Below are 16986 nucleotides of genomic sequence, written 5' to 3'. Positions count from 1 at the left end.
GTCCTCGGCAGAGTGGGAGGGGGAGTTGAAATGTTGGGCCACGGGACGTTGTGGTTGATTGGTGCGGGTGTCCCGGAGATGTTCCCTAAAGCGCTCTGCTAGGAGCCGCCCAGTCTCCCCAATGTAGAGGAGACCGCATCAGAAACAACGGATACAATAAATGATATTAGTGGATGTGCAGGTAAAACTTTGCTGGATGTGGAAGGCATCAAGATAGTGAAGAAGGCATGTGATATGCTTTCCTTTATTGATCAGAGTATTGAGTACAAGTGTTGGGAGGTCAAGTTGCAGCTGTACAGGACATTGGTTAGGCCACTGTTCGAGTATTACATGCAATTCTGGTCTCCTTCCTATTGGAAGGATGTTGTGAAACTTGAAAGCATCCAGAGGAGATTCAGGGTTGGAGGATTTGAGCGATGGGGAGAGGCTGAACAGGCTGGGGCTGTTTTCCCTGGAGCGTTGGAGGTTTAGGGGTGACCTTATAGAGGTTTACAGAATTATGATGGACATGGATAGGAGAAATAGACAAAGTCTTTTCCCTGGGGTCAAGGTGTCCAGAACTCGGGGGCATAGGTTTAGGGTGAGAGGGGTAAGATATAAAAGAGACCCAAGGGGCAACGTTTTCACACAGAGGGTGGTACGTGTATGGAATGAGCTGCCAGAAGAAGTGGTGGAGGCTGGTACAATTGCAACAAATGCAAAGGCATTTGGATGGGTATATGAATAGGAAGGGTTTGGAGAGATATGGGCGGGTGCAGGCGGTGAGACTAGACTGGGTTGGGATATCTGGTCGGCATGGACGGATGGACCGAAGGGTCTGTTTCGGTGCTGTACAGCTCTATGACTCTATGACTTTGATAGTGGAATGGGCCCTTGCAAGATTCAAAGGCAAAGCTGAGAAAAAATGGAAAGACTCCAAATGGTGCAGACCAAGACTTTGAAAACAAAAGATAGAAAACCCAAAAGCAAGGGGGAAAAGACTACAGACGACATTGCTGCGAAGCCATGACCAACAATAACCTGGACAGTGACAAGATGGGATCAGATCACTTTGACAGTATTTCAGAAAAAGCCTCAGGCCAGCCAGGCGTTTAAAGTCTGTGGGGATAGTGAGAGAGCGGCCTTACCTAACTGATAAACCAGAAGGTCAATAATGAGGTGAGAGGTGGGAGCCCCTCGGAACGGTTACACATCAGAATGATGCCATTCAGCCCTTGGATGAATAATGTAACCACCCGGTCAAATTCCACTTTCCGTGATCCAGTCCATTTCCTTGCAGGTTACAGTGCGTCCGGAGTGGATGCAGGCTCCTTTCCAGCGATTTCCCATCTCAGCAACCAAACTGGGCAGCAGATTCCAGTCTCCCAACACCCTGTGGATGAGAAACATTGTTTCCTTGAGTCCTCTTTAATCTTTCCACCAATCACCGTAAAGTTGTGTGCCCAATGTTTGGCCTCTCTGTGAGGTAACCCGAGTCCTCCCTATCCACTCCATCCAAGCCCCTTAGTATTTTCTATTAAGTCACCCCTCTATTCTAACCCCTCAACCTCCAGCGTTCCGGTGAAAACAAACCCAGTCTATCCAACCTTTCTTCATCGCTAATCAATTAATTCCATCCTCCCAGACTTTACATATTTCTCCTTTTTCTTTTTGACCAAGGTCATGCAAGGTTCACGTAACTGGCCATTCCTGTTCCACTTTTTAAAAAAAATCCCAAGGCCTCACCAGACTCACAATGTTAACTCTGCTTTCTTCTCACTGATGCGGCCAGACGTACTGACTTTCTCCAGCAATTCCTGCTTTTGTTTCAGATTTCCAGCAGCTCTTTGTTTTATGTCACCTTAAGTTACTTGGCCAAAGCATCCACTACAGACGAACAGTCACGAATCACCTCAGGGCCTGAACTTATTGGTTATGTTCTTGTTCCGATCCAGCTGTACAATTCTTATCCATCTCTGGGATTTCTGATTCCGGCTCGCAGGAAGATGATTGAAAATCGAGATAAAATTATGGAAATCTTCGACAGTTTCTTCAAAGCGGCTGAAGAAACCTTGAGTGAGAACAGCATTCAGACCCTAAACGAGGCCTTAATTCTGAGGCATCAGCAGGTACAGTGACACACCTTTTCAGCAGTAAGGGGAATCTCCCCAGATTTCAGACTCCACACCAGGACTTTGTGGGTTTTGATGGAGGAAGATTCTGTGTTAAACATCTGTTAATATGTTGCTCAGTGCTGCCCCTAGTTTCTGGATAGAACTACGAAAGTGTAGCTTCAAGCATGCACTGTATCTGATCATTTCTCTGATCGTAGTGTTCATGACATCATGTGGATATTTGTGTCCAGGATGTAGCATTGGTTTCAGACATGGGATGTGAGTGACAGGGGCTAGGCCAGCATTTATTACCCAGAGGGCAGTGGGGTCACCCATATTGCTTTGGGTCTGGAGTCACATGTAGGCCAGACCAGGTAGGATTGGCAGATTTCCCTCCCTCAGGGTTATCAGTGAACCGGATGGATTTTTTACAACAATCGACAGTTTGAGACATGGTCACCATTAGACTAGCTATAAACTGCAGAATTTTATTGAAGTTTCACCATGAGCCATGGTGGGTTTTGAACACATGTAGGGGCATGAGTACTTTAGCCTGGCATTAGCTTTTAAAGAACAACAGAGGATTACTAAGAAGGAAATACACAGAGAAAAAAATGAGATACGAAGGTAAACTGGCCAATAATATAAAGGAGGATAGTAAAAGTTTTTTAGGTATGTGAAAGGCAAAAAAATGGTTAAGTCTAAAATTGGGCCCTTGAAGACAAAAACAGGGGAATATATTACGGGGAACAAAGAAATGGCAGAAGAATTGAATTGGTACTTCAGATCTGTGTTCACTGGGGAAGACACAAGCAATCTCCCTGTGGTAACAGTGGCTGAAGGACCTGAACTTAAGGGAATTTATATTTACCAGGAATTGGTATTGGAGAGACTATTAGGTCTGAAGGTTGATAAGTCCCCGGGGCCTGATGGTCTACATCCCAGGGTATTGAAGGAGGTGGCTCGAGAAATCGTGGATGCGTTGGTGATTATTTTCCAGACTTCGATAGATTCAGGATCAGTTTCTGCGGGTTGAAGGGTGGCTAATGTTGTACCACTTTTTAAGAAAGATGGGAGAGAGAAAACAGGAAATTATAGACCAGTTAGTCTGACCTCAGTGGTGGGAAAGATGCTGGATGAAGGATGAAACTACGACACATCTGGATAGTAGCAACAGGATAGGTCAGAGTCAGCATGGATTTATGAAGGGAAAATCATGCTGGACTAACTTTCTGGAATTTTTTGAGGATGTAACTCTGAAGATGGACGAGGGAGATCCAATAGATGTAGTGTACCTGGACTTTCAGAAAGCTTTTGATGAAGTCCGACATAGGAGGTTAGTGAGTAAAATTAGGGTGCATGGTATTGGGGCAAAGTACTAACTTGGATTGAAAGTTGGTTGGCTGATAGGAAACAAAGAGTAGTGATAAACGGGCTCCATTTCAGAATGGCAGGCAGTGACCAGTGGGGTACCGCAGGGATCAGTACTGGGACTGAAGCTTTTTACAATATATGTTCATGATATAGAAGATGGTAGTAGCAATAAGATTAGCAAATTTGCTGCTGATACTAAGCTGGGTGGAAGGGTGAAATGTGATGAGGGTGACCTGGACACGTTAGGTGAGTGGTCAGATACATGGCAGGTGCAGTTTAATGTGGATAAATGTATGGTTATCCACTTTGGTGGCAAGAACAGGAAGGCAGATTACTACCTAAATGGAATCAATTTAGGTAAAGGGGCAGTACAGAGACATTTAGGTGTTCTTGTACATCAGTCAATGAAGGTAAGCATGCAGGTACAGCAGGTAGTGAAGAAGGCTAATAGCATGCTGGCCTTCATAACAAGAGGGATTGAGTATAGAAGCAAAGAGGTTCTTCTGCAGCTGTACAGGGCCCTGGTGAGACCACACTGTGTGCAGTTCTGGTCTCCAAATTTGAGGAAAGACATTTCTGGCTATTGAGGGAGTGCAGCGTTGGTTCACGAGGTCAATTCCTGGAATGGTGGGATACCTGATGCTGAAAGACTGGAGCGACTGGGCTTGTATACCCTTGAGTTTAGAAGACTGAGAGGGGATCTGATTGAGACATATAAGATTATTAAAGGATCGGACACTCTGGAGGCAGGAAATATGTTTCTGCTGATGGGTGAGTGCCGAACCAGAGGACACAGCCAAGGTCCTTTGGCTTTCCTGTGGCCATTCCACAGAAGCTGCACATGTTTGGACTGTGGGAGGGAACCGGAATTACCAGTGAAAATCCACATAGGCACAGGCAGAACGTGCAAACTCCACCCAGTCACCCAAGGAACCCAGATCCCTGGTGCTGGGGGGAGGCAGTGGTAACCACTGTACTGCCTATTGATTGCTCCTCCCAAATTGTCCAGAGGGCAGTAAAGAGTCAACCATCTTTCAGTGGCTCTGCCTTCGTGTATAGGCTAATGTCCCAAAGCACTTTACAGAGAAGGGTCAATTTTTAAAATGTGACATTTATTGTAAACAGGGGAACGAGTTCATGAATTTGTGTACATGAACAACAGTGATAATAACCAGATCACTCTTTTGACAGAAGTGTAGACATTGGTGGAGACACCAGTGAAGACATCTCTGTCCTTGTTAGATTAATAACATGATAGTTTACATCTACCCAGAGTCTTGGAGATGTACAGCATCCAAACAGACCCTTTGCTCTATGCTGACCAGATATCCTAAATTAATAAACTCCCATTTGCCAGCACTTGGCCTCTAAACCCTTCCTATTCATATGCCCATCCAGATGCCTTTTGAATGTTATAATTGTACCAGCCTCCACCACTTTGTCTGGTCGCTCAGCCCAGACATGTACCACCCTCTGTGTGAAGAAGTTGCCCCTTCGGTCCCTTTTAAATCTTGCCCCTCTCTCCTTAAACCTGTGCCCTCTACTTTTGAACACCCCGTGCTTGGAAAAGGACCTTGGCTTTTCACCATATCCATACCCCTCATGATGTTATAAACCTCGATGAGTTCACCTCTCAACCTCCGATGCTCCAGAGAAAACAGCCCCAGCCCATTCAGCCTCTCCCAACAGCTCAAACCCTCCACTCTGGCAACATCCTTGTAAATATTTTCTGAATCCTTTCAAGTTTCACCACATCCTTCCTTGAGCAGGGAGACCAGAATTACACCCTGTGTTTAATCAGTTAAATAGTCCATGGGAAAGGCAGCACCTCTGACAGTGCAGCACCCTCTCAGAGCGGAGCTGAAATTTCAGCTGAGGTTGTGCACTCAGATTTGTGAAGTGTGGCCTGAATTCATGAAGTCCTGACTCTGAGCAAGACAGCCACTGCCCCCAATGACACAGACCCATCCAGCAATATACACACTCAAATATTTCCCCCAAGAACATGGTACCTTCTCCTTTATCCTGCCGTAGTTGTGCGTCTATTCACTCCGAGCTGGGAAGTTGGTTTGCTGACGTTCCGTTCCCTGTCTCGGTGACACCTTCAGTGCCTTGGAGCCTCCTGGGGAGTGCTGCTGGACTGTGTCGTCTGGAATTTATTTGGTTCCGTTCCTGCTGCGTCCGGTTGCATAAAATATTTCTGTCAAGAATGTGGCAGCTTCTCCTTTATTCTATTTTGTCTTGAAGGAATCAAAAGGCCAAGCCTTGGAAATTCAGAAAAAGGACATGCTGATTACAATCATTGACCTGTTTGGTGCTGGCACAGAAACCACTGCTACCACCGTGTGCTGGGGACTCCTTCTCATGATGAAATATCCAGATATCCAGAGTAAGGGAATCACTAACTGTGTGTTTGTTAGTTGTTGTTGGTGTCCAATCTGTTACTTGATCATAGGGACAGGACTATCGAGGTCCGTAGTAAACTAGGCCCATGGTCAGTGTGAAATTGGTCATCTTAATCAGTAACACCTCAACTGGTTGCTCTCAGGAAGGGCTGATGGTGAGTGAGTCAGCAAGTGAAGTCTTTCTGAAATTGAGTTGAATTCAAGGTAACTCCCTCAGGCATGACGTGCACTGCAGATTCAGAGATTATACCCAGTGTGACACTCATAACAATATGATATCAATGTCAAAACCACCATAAAGCTCATGCTATGGATGTCTCGCCTAAGCCTCCCCCCAAATTCTGGAATCTTCTGTCTAAAAGTTCAATATACTACTCTGTTTATTCTGTTCGCTCATAAACTCTCCAAAGCTAAATAAAACTCTCCAGGAGGTCTCTCTCTTTCTCTAATACTGTACTTTAAGAAAACTCACCACAGTGACAGAAATACTTACGAGTTAATCATTAAACCCCTCCAGACACAAGGAAAATCTAAATGTCACTAGTTCAAAATTCAAAAATCCAAATAGACTGTATCACACACCTTACTTCACGCACAGATGATTGGAGTTAAGAGTCATGGAGCTCTACAGCACAATAAAAGGTCCTTTGGGTCTGTGCTGGTTCGAATTAGCCACCAAATTATTCTAATCTCAATTTCCAGAGCCATGTTTACCTGATGTTATGAGATGTTGCTTTAAGAAGGATTTGTCCTTTTGAAAGCAAGTGTTGGAAACTTGAAGCCCAGCGGTCTGCTTTGAGCCCAGCAAGCTTTTTTTTTTAAGAGTTGGAACAATAGAAGCAGCCTGAAGGGGTGGTGTCAAGCTCCCACAGAACCGGGATTTTAGTTTAACTTTCAGTGGTGTTGGGGTTTGGAAGCTGCTACACATCTCTCCCTGTGAAAGCAAAACGCTTGAGTTCTCTCTCAGAGTTATCTCTGGATGGACTGGAGAGTTGCACGTGAGACTATCTGTTTCACTGAATTTGCCTGTGCCAAGGGTGTGTTTTTGGATGTTACTATCTTGGAACAGCTAATCAGTGGTAGTTAGCATATTTATTATCTCGTTAAGCAATTCAATAGAGTCACAGTTAATTAATTTTTAGAATTTCTTATTTGTCAAAGTATTTGAACAGGGTTTTAAGAATAAAGTGTGTTTTCTTTCAAGCCTGGTCCTTTATTCCTGATGAAGGGCTTTTGCCCGAAATATCAATTTCGCTGCTCGTTGGATTCTGCCTGAACTGCTGTGCTCTTCCAGTACCACTGATCCAGAATCTGGTTTCCAACATCTGCAGTCATTGTTTTTACCTAGTTTGACCAGTCGAACTGTATCCAGAATGCACTTGCCTTTAAAAATAAGAAAATGTTGGGGGATTAGGCCATCTTCTTAATATATTTTGAGCGGGTTTGGTGTGGTCTGTAACACTGGGGATCGCATGTGCACATCTAAATTCTCCTTAAATATTCTGAGGGTTTCTACAGAAATATCAGGAACCCAACAAGAACTGGCTGAGCTTCTTTCAGCCAGATTCACTTGGCAAACAGTTGACTGTGTCAGAATTGGACTGATGGCGATAAGGATTTGCGGAGATGAGAATGGCCAATGATACCAATAAACACATTTCAGAAGCAAGGGCAAGGCAACCTTTCAGAAAATGCCAAAACGATTTCCTTCATCTTGGTCTCAATGTAACTGGTTGTAGACAAGCATGCTGCATGAGGGAACAAAGCAATGGCAGGCCCCCTGGACATCACCAGGGTCTCTCATTGTAATTCAGAGCAGAACGATCTCAGTCACATTCAACTTGCAATACAATGCATACTGTTGGTGCAATACCTTAAACCATTGGTTGATTTAGGTCACTTTACACAGGCAGTCCCTTGGAATGGCTTGTTGTCAATCCAGTTCAATAGCTCAGCAATAAGTCTCATGTGTGACCTGATGACTTGGCCACACTTGGGTCAGGGGTCAGAGAGTTTAGTTCCTTATCCGATCTCGATACTTGAACTTCACCTCCTTGTGTTCCCGATGAATTCTCTCGAATTGTTCTGGGAACAACAAACACTGGAGATCACAGCGGGTCAGACAGCATCCATGGAGAGAGAGGAAGCTAATGTTTCGAGTCGAGAGCTGTTCAGCCCAGCTCTGACAAAGAGTCATCTGGCCGTGACAAGTCAGCTTCCTCTTTCTCCATGGCTGCTGTCTGACCCACTGTGATCCCTAGCGTTTGTTGTTTTCAGTCCAGACTCCAGCCTCGGCAGGAATTTGCTCGTCTCTTGAATCGTTTGTTTACTTCCTGAACACACTATCTCCTATTTGCTTGGTCATAGTCCAGGGACCTGAAACCTTTGACCCCTTCTGGGCTGCTTTTGAGGAAACCCCTAAAGCGTTTCCACCTGGGGTCCTCCTGGCTTGGGTGAGTTCTGAGCTAGCAGGTATTTTCATAGAAATTTAGGCTCAGTAAATATCCACTTACAACGGACTTCTTCACAATGGTAATAAATATCTTTCACTCCAAAATTGGCATGGAATTACTTTAGAAGTGTTGTCCAATTGTCTTCACAAGTAAATGGATGAGTACAACTCTGACAGCACCCGTGAAGCTTCACACCACCCAGGGACAAAGCAGCCCACTTGATTGCCACCACATGCACAAGCATCAACTCCATCCACCACCGGCACTTAGTAGCAGTCGTGTGTCCCATCGATAAGATGCACTGCAGCAACTCACCAAAAATCTGTAAACAGCTTCCAAGTCCATCTAGAAGGACAGGGTCAGCAGATACATAGCAAGTTCCCCTCCAAGCCACTTGCCATCCTGACTGGGAAATATATCCCTGTTCCTTCAGCATCACTGGGTCAAAATCCTGGAATTCCCTCTTTAGCAGCATTGCAGGTCTCACTCCAACAGGTGGACTGCTGCAGTTCAAGAAGGCCGCTCACCATCACCTTCTCGAGGGGCAACTAGGGACGGGCAATAATTGCTGGCCCATCCCATGAGTGAAAAGTAAAATGATAAAACTGATCTTGAAGGTTAGCACACAGTGACCCAAACACAATCAATCACTTGTTGTATGTATTTGGCTTTTGTGTTTATTGAAGTTGATGAATATCGCATGGGGGACATCAGGCAAATTGATCATGCCTAATTTCTGTCACTGATGAATTTCTATCCGGCTGTTTGACGACAGTTTCCCCAATCCAAGCTTTCTCTATTGCAGGGAAAGTTCAGGAAGAAATCGATCAGGTGATAGGAGCCGGACGAGCCCCTGTAACCGAAGACCGAAAGCGAATGCCTTACACTGAGGCTGTGATTCATGAAATCCAGAGATTTGCCAACATCGTCCCCATGAACCTTCCTCATTCAACAACCGAGGACACACACGTGAAAGGACATTTCATTCTAAAGGTAGTCCTGAATGATATAAACCAGCCGAGGGTTTCACACTTTGTGTCTACGAGAAATTGGAAGTACCTTCAAACTAAAATAAAAAGTGACAGAAAAAGAAAACAAAAAAAATTAAATGGGACTGATTTGGAAATTAGTGAATCGGGGGGTGGCAATTTTCATAGTGGAGGAATCCCAATGCTATTTAAAATAAGTATGGGACCAGTCTTGACCACGGGAAACTAACAGGGTCAGGTACAACACTGGGGTCACACATCCCACTTCATTCACTCTCCATTGAAGTCAGGCTCAGAAACGCATTCCAAATTAGTGTTCTTGTTTACAGGGAACGTACGTGATTCCTGTCCTGACCTCGGTGCTGCGTGACAAAACTCAATGGAAAACTCCAAAGGAGTTTAACCCGGCTCACTTCCTGGATGCTGATGGGAATTTTGTGAAGAGAGATGCCTTCATGCCTTTCTCTGCAGGTAACTGGACGAGAGGGACATGTATTCCTGGTGTTAAATAGTTCCATTTCTGAAGTGAGATGAGGAAGTGTTGAGAACAATCTTTATTTTGAACAGGCAGGAACTCCACAATGTCACAATTCGACATGCTTTAGCATTTAGTGTGGGGGTAAACTGTACAGGGTGAACGTGGTCTTGTATCCTGCTGCTACTGTTGCTGGTCCCATCTGGGACATTCCACTTCCTGTTGGGACCACGAGAGATATCTTGGGTTGATTCACTGCCACCGATCCTTCTGATTGGTATCCATCTGCGTTACTGACATCCAATGGGGAAGGAGACTGACACAACGTCTTGAGCAGAAGGTAGCCTTAGTTTCGATGTCCAGTAACTAGGTTTATTACATCTTACTGAATGACTAGTTGCATCATATCTGAGATACTACGATTTCCTCTTGTGAGATATCGGGTCCAATCTAAGAATACAGCAACTGCAGGGGGATCAACGTGACTGAATGTACAAATGCTGACACTTTATAACTAGATGGGAGGAGCGCATCCCATGATGTCAATTAACCCTTTCAGGTCTGAACTGCTTTATACACCAGGACACAAGACACAGTAGATGCAAAGTGGCTGTTTGACAGCCTAGGAGAGTCCCGGACCAGAGGGCAGAATCTGGAATAACGGGGAGCACATTTAGCAAAGAGATGATGAGGAACTTTGTTGCTGTTAGAGGGTGGTGAGTCTCTGGAGTTTTTCATTGCAGAGGGTGACAGAGGTTGGTCATTAAGTCTATTCAAGGCTGAGGTGAGTGAGGGAATCAAAGCTGGTGGTGAAAAGGCAGCAGAGTGGATTATCAGACCAGCTGTCAGAGCTGACTCAATGGGCTGAATGGCCTATGTTTTTACTCTCATGATGTCATGGTCTATCCATTGGAGAAAACATAAAAAGAAGGTTCTGTAGAGTGTTGCCTTAGAAGCATTCAATCAGATAACAGGAAAATAATTAATCACATATTCATCCAAAAACTGCTCTGTGATCAGCACCACAGCAGTTAGTACCTGGCTTCTTCCTGGCTCAGTTCTGGCTGGTTGGAGACTGGGTTTCTGGAGGCAGGCGCCCTTTCAATTCACAAACATCGATGGGTTTTAGAGAAAGACAGAGCGGACAAGGACTGCTGCCTTTGTGGCTCTCTCTCTCTCTCTCTCTCTCTCTCTCTCTCTCTCTCTCTCTCCCTCTCTCTCTCCCTCTCCCTCTCCCTCTCCCTCTCTCTCTCCCTCTCTCTCTCTCTCTCCCTCTCCCTTTCTCTCTCCCTTTCTCTCTCACTCCCTCTCTCTCTCCCTCTCTCTCTCTCTCTCTCTCCCGCTCTCTCTCTCTCCCTCTCTCTCCCACTCTCACAGTCTGTGTTGAAAACCCATGGATTTTACTGATCACTATATATGATACATATATTTGACCCATCTGCAGAAACTGGGTTATGAGGCCTCTCTCTGAAAGTGCGGTGAGCCCAATGACTCCAATCGAGCAGATTGTGTCCTGTATAATTTTCTTGCTGTTGTAGCCAATGCCCTTTGTTCTTGGCCAACCTTTGAGGTTATGAATTCCTGCTTCAGATCACACATCTTCAAAAAAATACCAATGAGGCATCACCTACAAATGAACCGTCTCAGGGGTTATCATCCTTGTGACGAGGTCAGACAGCTTCTAAGGTGGATATCTGTGTGACCGAGGATGACCCCGGTCTATGTCTTTGACCACCATAGAACCATTAATGTAAGGTTGGCATCGGTTGCTGGGGCACTACTGTATGGATGAGGTGCAGGCTGGTAGCTGATGATGGTGGTGCCCACCACCTCCCCCCCCCCCCAGTGCAGAGCTGGCTGTACTCCTGAATTATGGAAACCCTCACACGAATCATTTGAAGGAAGGGAGGAGCCCGTAGAGCTCTGGAGGTTGGAAGTGGGACAGAGAGCCCCTGGGGTGCAGTGACAGAGGGCACTGTGGTCTGAACAAACTCACTTTTGACGTCGCGGGAACCAAGAGGCCCCACACACAGGGCATGAGATGGGGGCAATGGTGGTGTGGTGGGTATCACCGTACTGATGACCTTGGAGCAGGAGGTGGCTCTCGAAACCACCAAGGCGTCAAATTGCCAGCAAGTCACTAGGGGCAAGCTGGGCATCTGTCCAATGGAGAGGGTGAAAGGATCTCACTGTCCTCTGTCTGATGGGGACAGAGCTCCCTCCTCCCTGATGCAGTCCTGTCATGTGCTTCCACAGCTACCAGGAACAAACTGGGCACTGTATCGGGACATAGGAGGCCATTCAAGTGGGGATAGCAAAGACAAAAAAACGGTAGAGATACAGATGGCATCCTTGGAGAGCAGGATCAAGGGTCATGCATTGTTTGTTACCAGCCCAGTGCCATGGTAAAGGACATCTCAAATCAGTTGGAGAGGATATTGGAGTGGGAGAGGGAGGATCCAATAGCTGTGGTCCATGTTGGCACTGTTACATAGGCAAGAAGTCCTGTTTGGATATATCAGGAATTTGGAACACAGTTAAAGAAAAGAGACCTCGAGGGTTATAATTTCTGGATTATGACCCGAGCCCAACTTGAGATGGATGTTAAAAACATTGGGGAAGAAAACGCAAGGTTAAAGGACTGGTATGGGGTAAAAGGGGTTCCATCTTGTGGGGCACTGGCATCAGTATTGGGACAGGAAGGAACTGCACTGTTGGGACAGACTCCACCTGAACCGGGATAAGACCAGGATCCCAGTGGAAAGGCTAAATAGAGTGATCACAAGAATGTTCAACTAGCTAAAGGTGGAGAAGGGCACATCAGAGGTTATTAAAGTTTCCAGAATGAGTAGTAGGACAGAGGGTATGGAACAGGGGTTGGGAATCTAACTTCAGGCACAGCAGGTAAGTGGACAACTGTCAGAACGGGGATGGTCCACCCAGGACTGAAAGTGTTGCAGTTAAATGTGTGCAGTGTACAAACAAGGTAAATGAGCTTGTAGCACAGATTGAACTTGGTGGGTTTTTTTTGGGTTACTTACAGTGTAGAAACAGGCCCTTCAGCCCAACAAGTCCACAACGACAGTCTGAAGAGCAACCCAGCCAGACCCATTCCCCTACATTTACCTCTTCAGCTAACACTACAGACAATTTAGCATGGCCAATTCACCTACCCTGCACATCTTTGGATTGTGGGAGGAAACTCACGCATACACGGGGAGAATGTGAAAACTCCGCACAGATAGTTGCCTGAGGCAGGAATTGAACCCAGGTCTCTGGCACTGTGAGGCAGCAGTGCTAACCACTGTGCCACCGTATAATGTTGCCAATGCTATAGAGATGTAACTGTGAGGGGATCAAGTCTGGGAGCTACATCTCCAAGGAGATACATTCTATTGAATGGACAGACAGATTGGCGGAGGGGGTTGGGTTGCCTTCTCAATAAGAAATCAATTTACAATGATAGCAAGTAGTGATACAGAGTCAGGAGCACAGAATCTGTGTGGGTAGAATCAAGGATCAGCAAAGGCTAAAAGACCCTGATGGGTGTTATGTACAAGCCTCTGAGCAAGAGTCAGGATGTGAGGAAGAAAATAAATCAGGAGACCAAAACGGCAAGTCAGATTATTGCAATAATCATCAGGGTCTTAAAGATGCTGGTAAAATCAGTTCACTTGAAGCCTTGGCTGAAGTTGGGTGCATAAAGCAGTCGCTCTCCAGAAAGGGGGGTACTAATTTTAAGAAAAAGTTTACCTCAGTTTAAGGAGTTTAGTTTAAAAGTTCCAGACTGGATTTGCTTAGTTAAAACCCTGAAATGGTCATTTGAAGCTGAGAAAGTCCATGCTCAGCTGTATGCCAGCTCCAGGAAGAAGCTGATAGATTCTCAAGACGGGGAATTAAGGTCACAGCATCAATGTAAACTTAAGCTCTATAGACAGGGCAGGGAATTGTCTCAGATGGGAGTACTGTCAAGGCACCTTAGTGGAATAAATGGGATTGATTTTTACAAAACCTTTACATTTTTGCTGTATGTAAATTATTTGGTTAATTCTCTATTAACTTAATTGCCTGAAGGAGAGACATTAGGAAGCACATCCACACACAAAGGGTGGTAGATGGTTGGAACTTTCTTCCACAAACTGCAGTTGATGCTGGATCAGTTTTTAGTTTTAAATCTGAGAAAGATACATTTTTGTTAAGCAAAGACTTGAAGAGATATGGGCCTAAGGGGTATGGAATTGACAATAGATCAGTCATTAAATGGTGGAACAGACTGGTTGGGCTGAAAGGCACACTGCTGTTCCTATGGTTTCAGCCTGGAATTTCACTGAGAGTCTTGGAGTCATACAGCATGGAAAAAGACCCTTAGTGTCCAAGTTAGTGAGACATGATTTTCCACGCACAAAGCCATGTTGACTATCCCTAATCAATCCTTGCCTTTCCAAATGCATGTAAATCCTATTCCTCAAAATCCCCTCCAACAACTTACCCACCACTGACATCAGGCTCACCCTGTCTGTAATTCACTTTTTCTTATAGCCTTTCTTATACAATGACACCACATTAGCCAACCTCCAGTTTTCCGGCACCCCACCCATGGTTATCAATGATACAAATATCTCAGCAAGTGTCTGAGCAATCTCTTCCCAAACTTTCCTCAAAGTTCTGGGAAACATCTGCTCAGTTCCCAGGGATTTATCTCCCCGAGTGTGTTTTAAGACCTCCAGCACCTCCTCTTCTGTAATATGAACTCTTTTCAAGCCTTCATTACTTATTCCCCCGAGTTTCCCCACTTCTATGTCGTTTTCCACAGTAAATACTGACACAAAGTCTCCCATTTAATACCTCACCCATCTCCTATGGTTCTACACATAGGCGGCCTTGCTGATCTTTAAGGGGGCCCTATTCTCTCCCCAGTTACTCCTTTGCACTTAATCTGCTTATCGAGCCTTTATGGATTCTCCTTAACTCAATTTGCCAAAGCTATCTCATGTCCCCTTTTTGCCCTCCTGATTTCCCTCTTAAGTATACTCCTCCTGCCTTTATACTCTGCTGGGGATTCACTCAAACTCAACTGGCTTTACCTGATAATATGCCTCTTTCTTTGTCTTGAGCAAAGCCTCAATTTCTCTGGTCATCCAGCATTCTGTACACCTACCAGCCTTGCCCTTCACACTAACAGGAACATACCATCTCTGAACTCTCATTCTTAAAGGTCGCCCACTATCCAACTATCCCTTTACCTGTGAATAACCTCCTTCAATCAATGTTTGAAAGTTCCTGTCTAATACCGTCAAACTCTGCCTTACTCCAGTTCAGAATTCTAACTTTTTGATCAGTTCTATCCTTTTTCATAACTGTTTTAAAACTAATAGAAATTACAATCACACAGCCCAAAGTGCTCCCATGCCTCAGTCACTTTCCCTGTCTTCTTTCCTAACGGAATAATAACATGAGCTGGGATTATAACAGTTTGTGTGGGAGAGCAGAGTGGAGGGAAAGGATCAGCAAGGATCTTACTGAAAGGGGCGGAGGGGGGCGAGTGACCGAAAGGACTCCACCTGTTTATGAACGAACCGTGTGTCTGTGTGTGTCTGTGTATGTGTGTGTGTGTGTGGGTGAGGTACTGACTGTCCCCTGTCCTTTTTCAGGTCGGAGGGTGTGCGCTGGTGAGGCACTGGCTAAAGTGGAGCTTTTCCTGTTCTTCACCACCTTGCTGCAGAAGTTCCACTTCCAGGCCCCACCAGGCGTGACAGACCTGGACACTAACCCGGGAATCGGCTTAGTGACCTCCCCGAAACCCCACCGGGTTTGTGCTGTGTCTCGCTGATGGGACCCAGCGACAGGCCCAGTCGGTCTTTCACTGCTGGGTTTATAAAGGTGGGACTCGATTAACCTATCTCTATGCTAGCTGTGACACAATCGTTTACTGTTTGCACAAAGCGTAATTCCATCAGTTTGTCTCCGAAACACTCTCCCGTTAATGATAACAATTCCAAGGAACATTTTCTCCAGTTGTATAAAGAAGCTGGAATTCCATCGAGAGGCGTGAGTCCACTGACCACTCAACCAATCCAACTCGTTCATTTTGAGAAAACTTTATACACGAAGCATTGACTTAATCGGGTTATCGATATGCTTTCAAATGGATACATTGCAACTACTGAATGGTTAAGCCTTGTTCTTTAACAATAACCAGCACGTTTCACTGATTCTGAATTAGGGAGACCACCTTATGTTAGTCAGACTCCTACCCAATCACATACAAATCCTCAGGGAGCTGAAAACTCTGTCAGATTAATTTAAATATCTAATCAAGTTAATCATGGATGTGATGATTATATATCTAATAAATGTGCTCTATATCCAATTAGTGCAATGTCATTATTGGAAAATAGAACTCAAAGTGGGTGGTGTGACAGTACAGTCGATAGCTCCTGGATATATATTCATTACCATTTGGTGCTGCCTCATTGCTAACTACGTTATTGATCAAATAGTGAATCAGCAGAAATCCAAGTCCACATCTGTGCAGAGAGATGTGCAGATTTAACACAGAATGTTGCCGTATTATGATCACAGGGTGAAAGTGAGGACTGCAGATGCTGGAGCTCAGAGTCAAAGAGTGTGGTGCTGGAAAAACACAGCAGGTCAGGCAGCATCTGAGGAGCAGGAGAATCGATGTTTGGAGCATCTGTCCTTCATCAGGAATGAGGTTTGTGACCCAAGGCAGCTCAAGGGGCTGAGAGATAAATGGGAGGGGAGTGGGGTCGGGGAGCAGGGTAGCTGAGAATGCGATAGGTCGATGAAGTTGGGGGTGAAGGTGATAGGTCGCTGGGGATGATGAAACGGATTGGTGGGAAGGGTATTGGCCAGGGTCAACAGGTGAAGAGGGCATTGTCCACTTGGAGGGTTGGATCTGGGTCAATGTGGGGGAAGGGGAAATGGAAGGTTGGATCTGGGATAAGGTGGGGGGAGGGGAAATGAAAGGTTGGATCTGGGACAAGGTGGGAGGAGGGGAAATGGAAGGTGGGATCTGGGATAAGGTGGGGGGAGGGGAAATGAAAGGTTGGATTTGGGATAAGGTGGGGGGAGGGGAAATGGAAGGTTGGATCTGGGATAAGGTGGGGGAGAGGGGAAATGGAAGGTTGGATTTGGGATAAGGTGGGGGGAGGGGAAATGGAAGGTTGGATCTGG

The 16986-nt window shown here is 45.5% G+C and overlaps 1 protein-coding gene across 1 annotated transcript in view; it reads left to right on the top strand.

Moving 5' to 3' along the window:
- LOC132832635 (cytochrome P450 2K6-like) overlaps positions 1 to 15813 on the top strand; it is a 32480-nt gene extending 16667 nt beyond the window's left edge. Inside the window, exons 5-9 of the mRNA XM_060850716.1 lie at positions 1935 to 2108; positions 5715 to 5856; positions 9131 to 9318; positions 9644 to 9785; positions 15441 to 15813. Of these exons, the coding sequence (XP_060706699.1) occupies positions 1935 to 2108; positions 5715 to 5856; positions 9131 to 9318; positions 9644 to 9785; positions 15441 to 15619 (825 nt within the window). The 3' untranslated portion in view covers positions 15620 to 15813. The remainder of the gene's footprint in view (positions 1 to 1934; positions 2109 to 5714; positions 5857 to 9130; positions 9319 to 9643; positions 9786 to 15440) is intronic.
- Positions 15814 to 16986: the final 1173 nt, after the last annotated feature.

This window comes from Hemiscyllium ocellatum, chromosome 35, assembly GCF_020745735.1.
Source record: "Hemiscyllium ocellatum isolate sHemOce1 chromosome 35, sHemOce1.pat.X.cur, whole genome shotgun sequence".
Lineage (NCBI taxonomy): Eukaryota > Metazoa > Chordata > Chondrichthyes > Orectolobiformes > Hemiscylliidae > Hemiscyllium > Hemiscyllium ocellatum.
The sequence above is the reverse complement of the archived record's forward strand: the minus strand, read 5'-3'. Positions and strand labels throughout refer to the sequence as shown.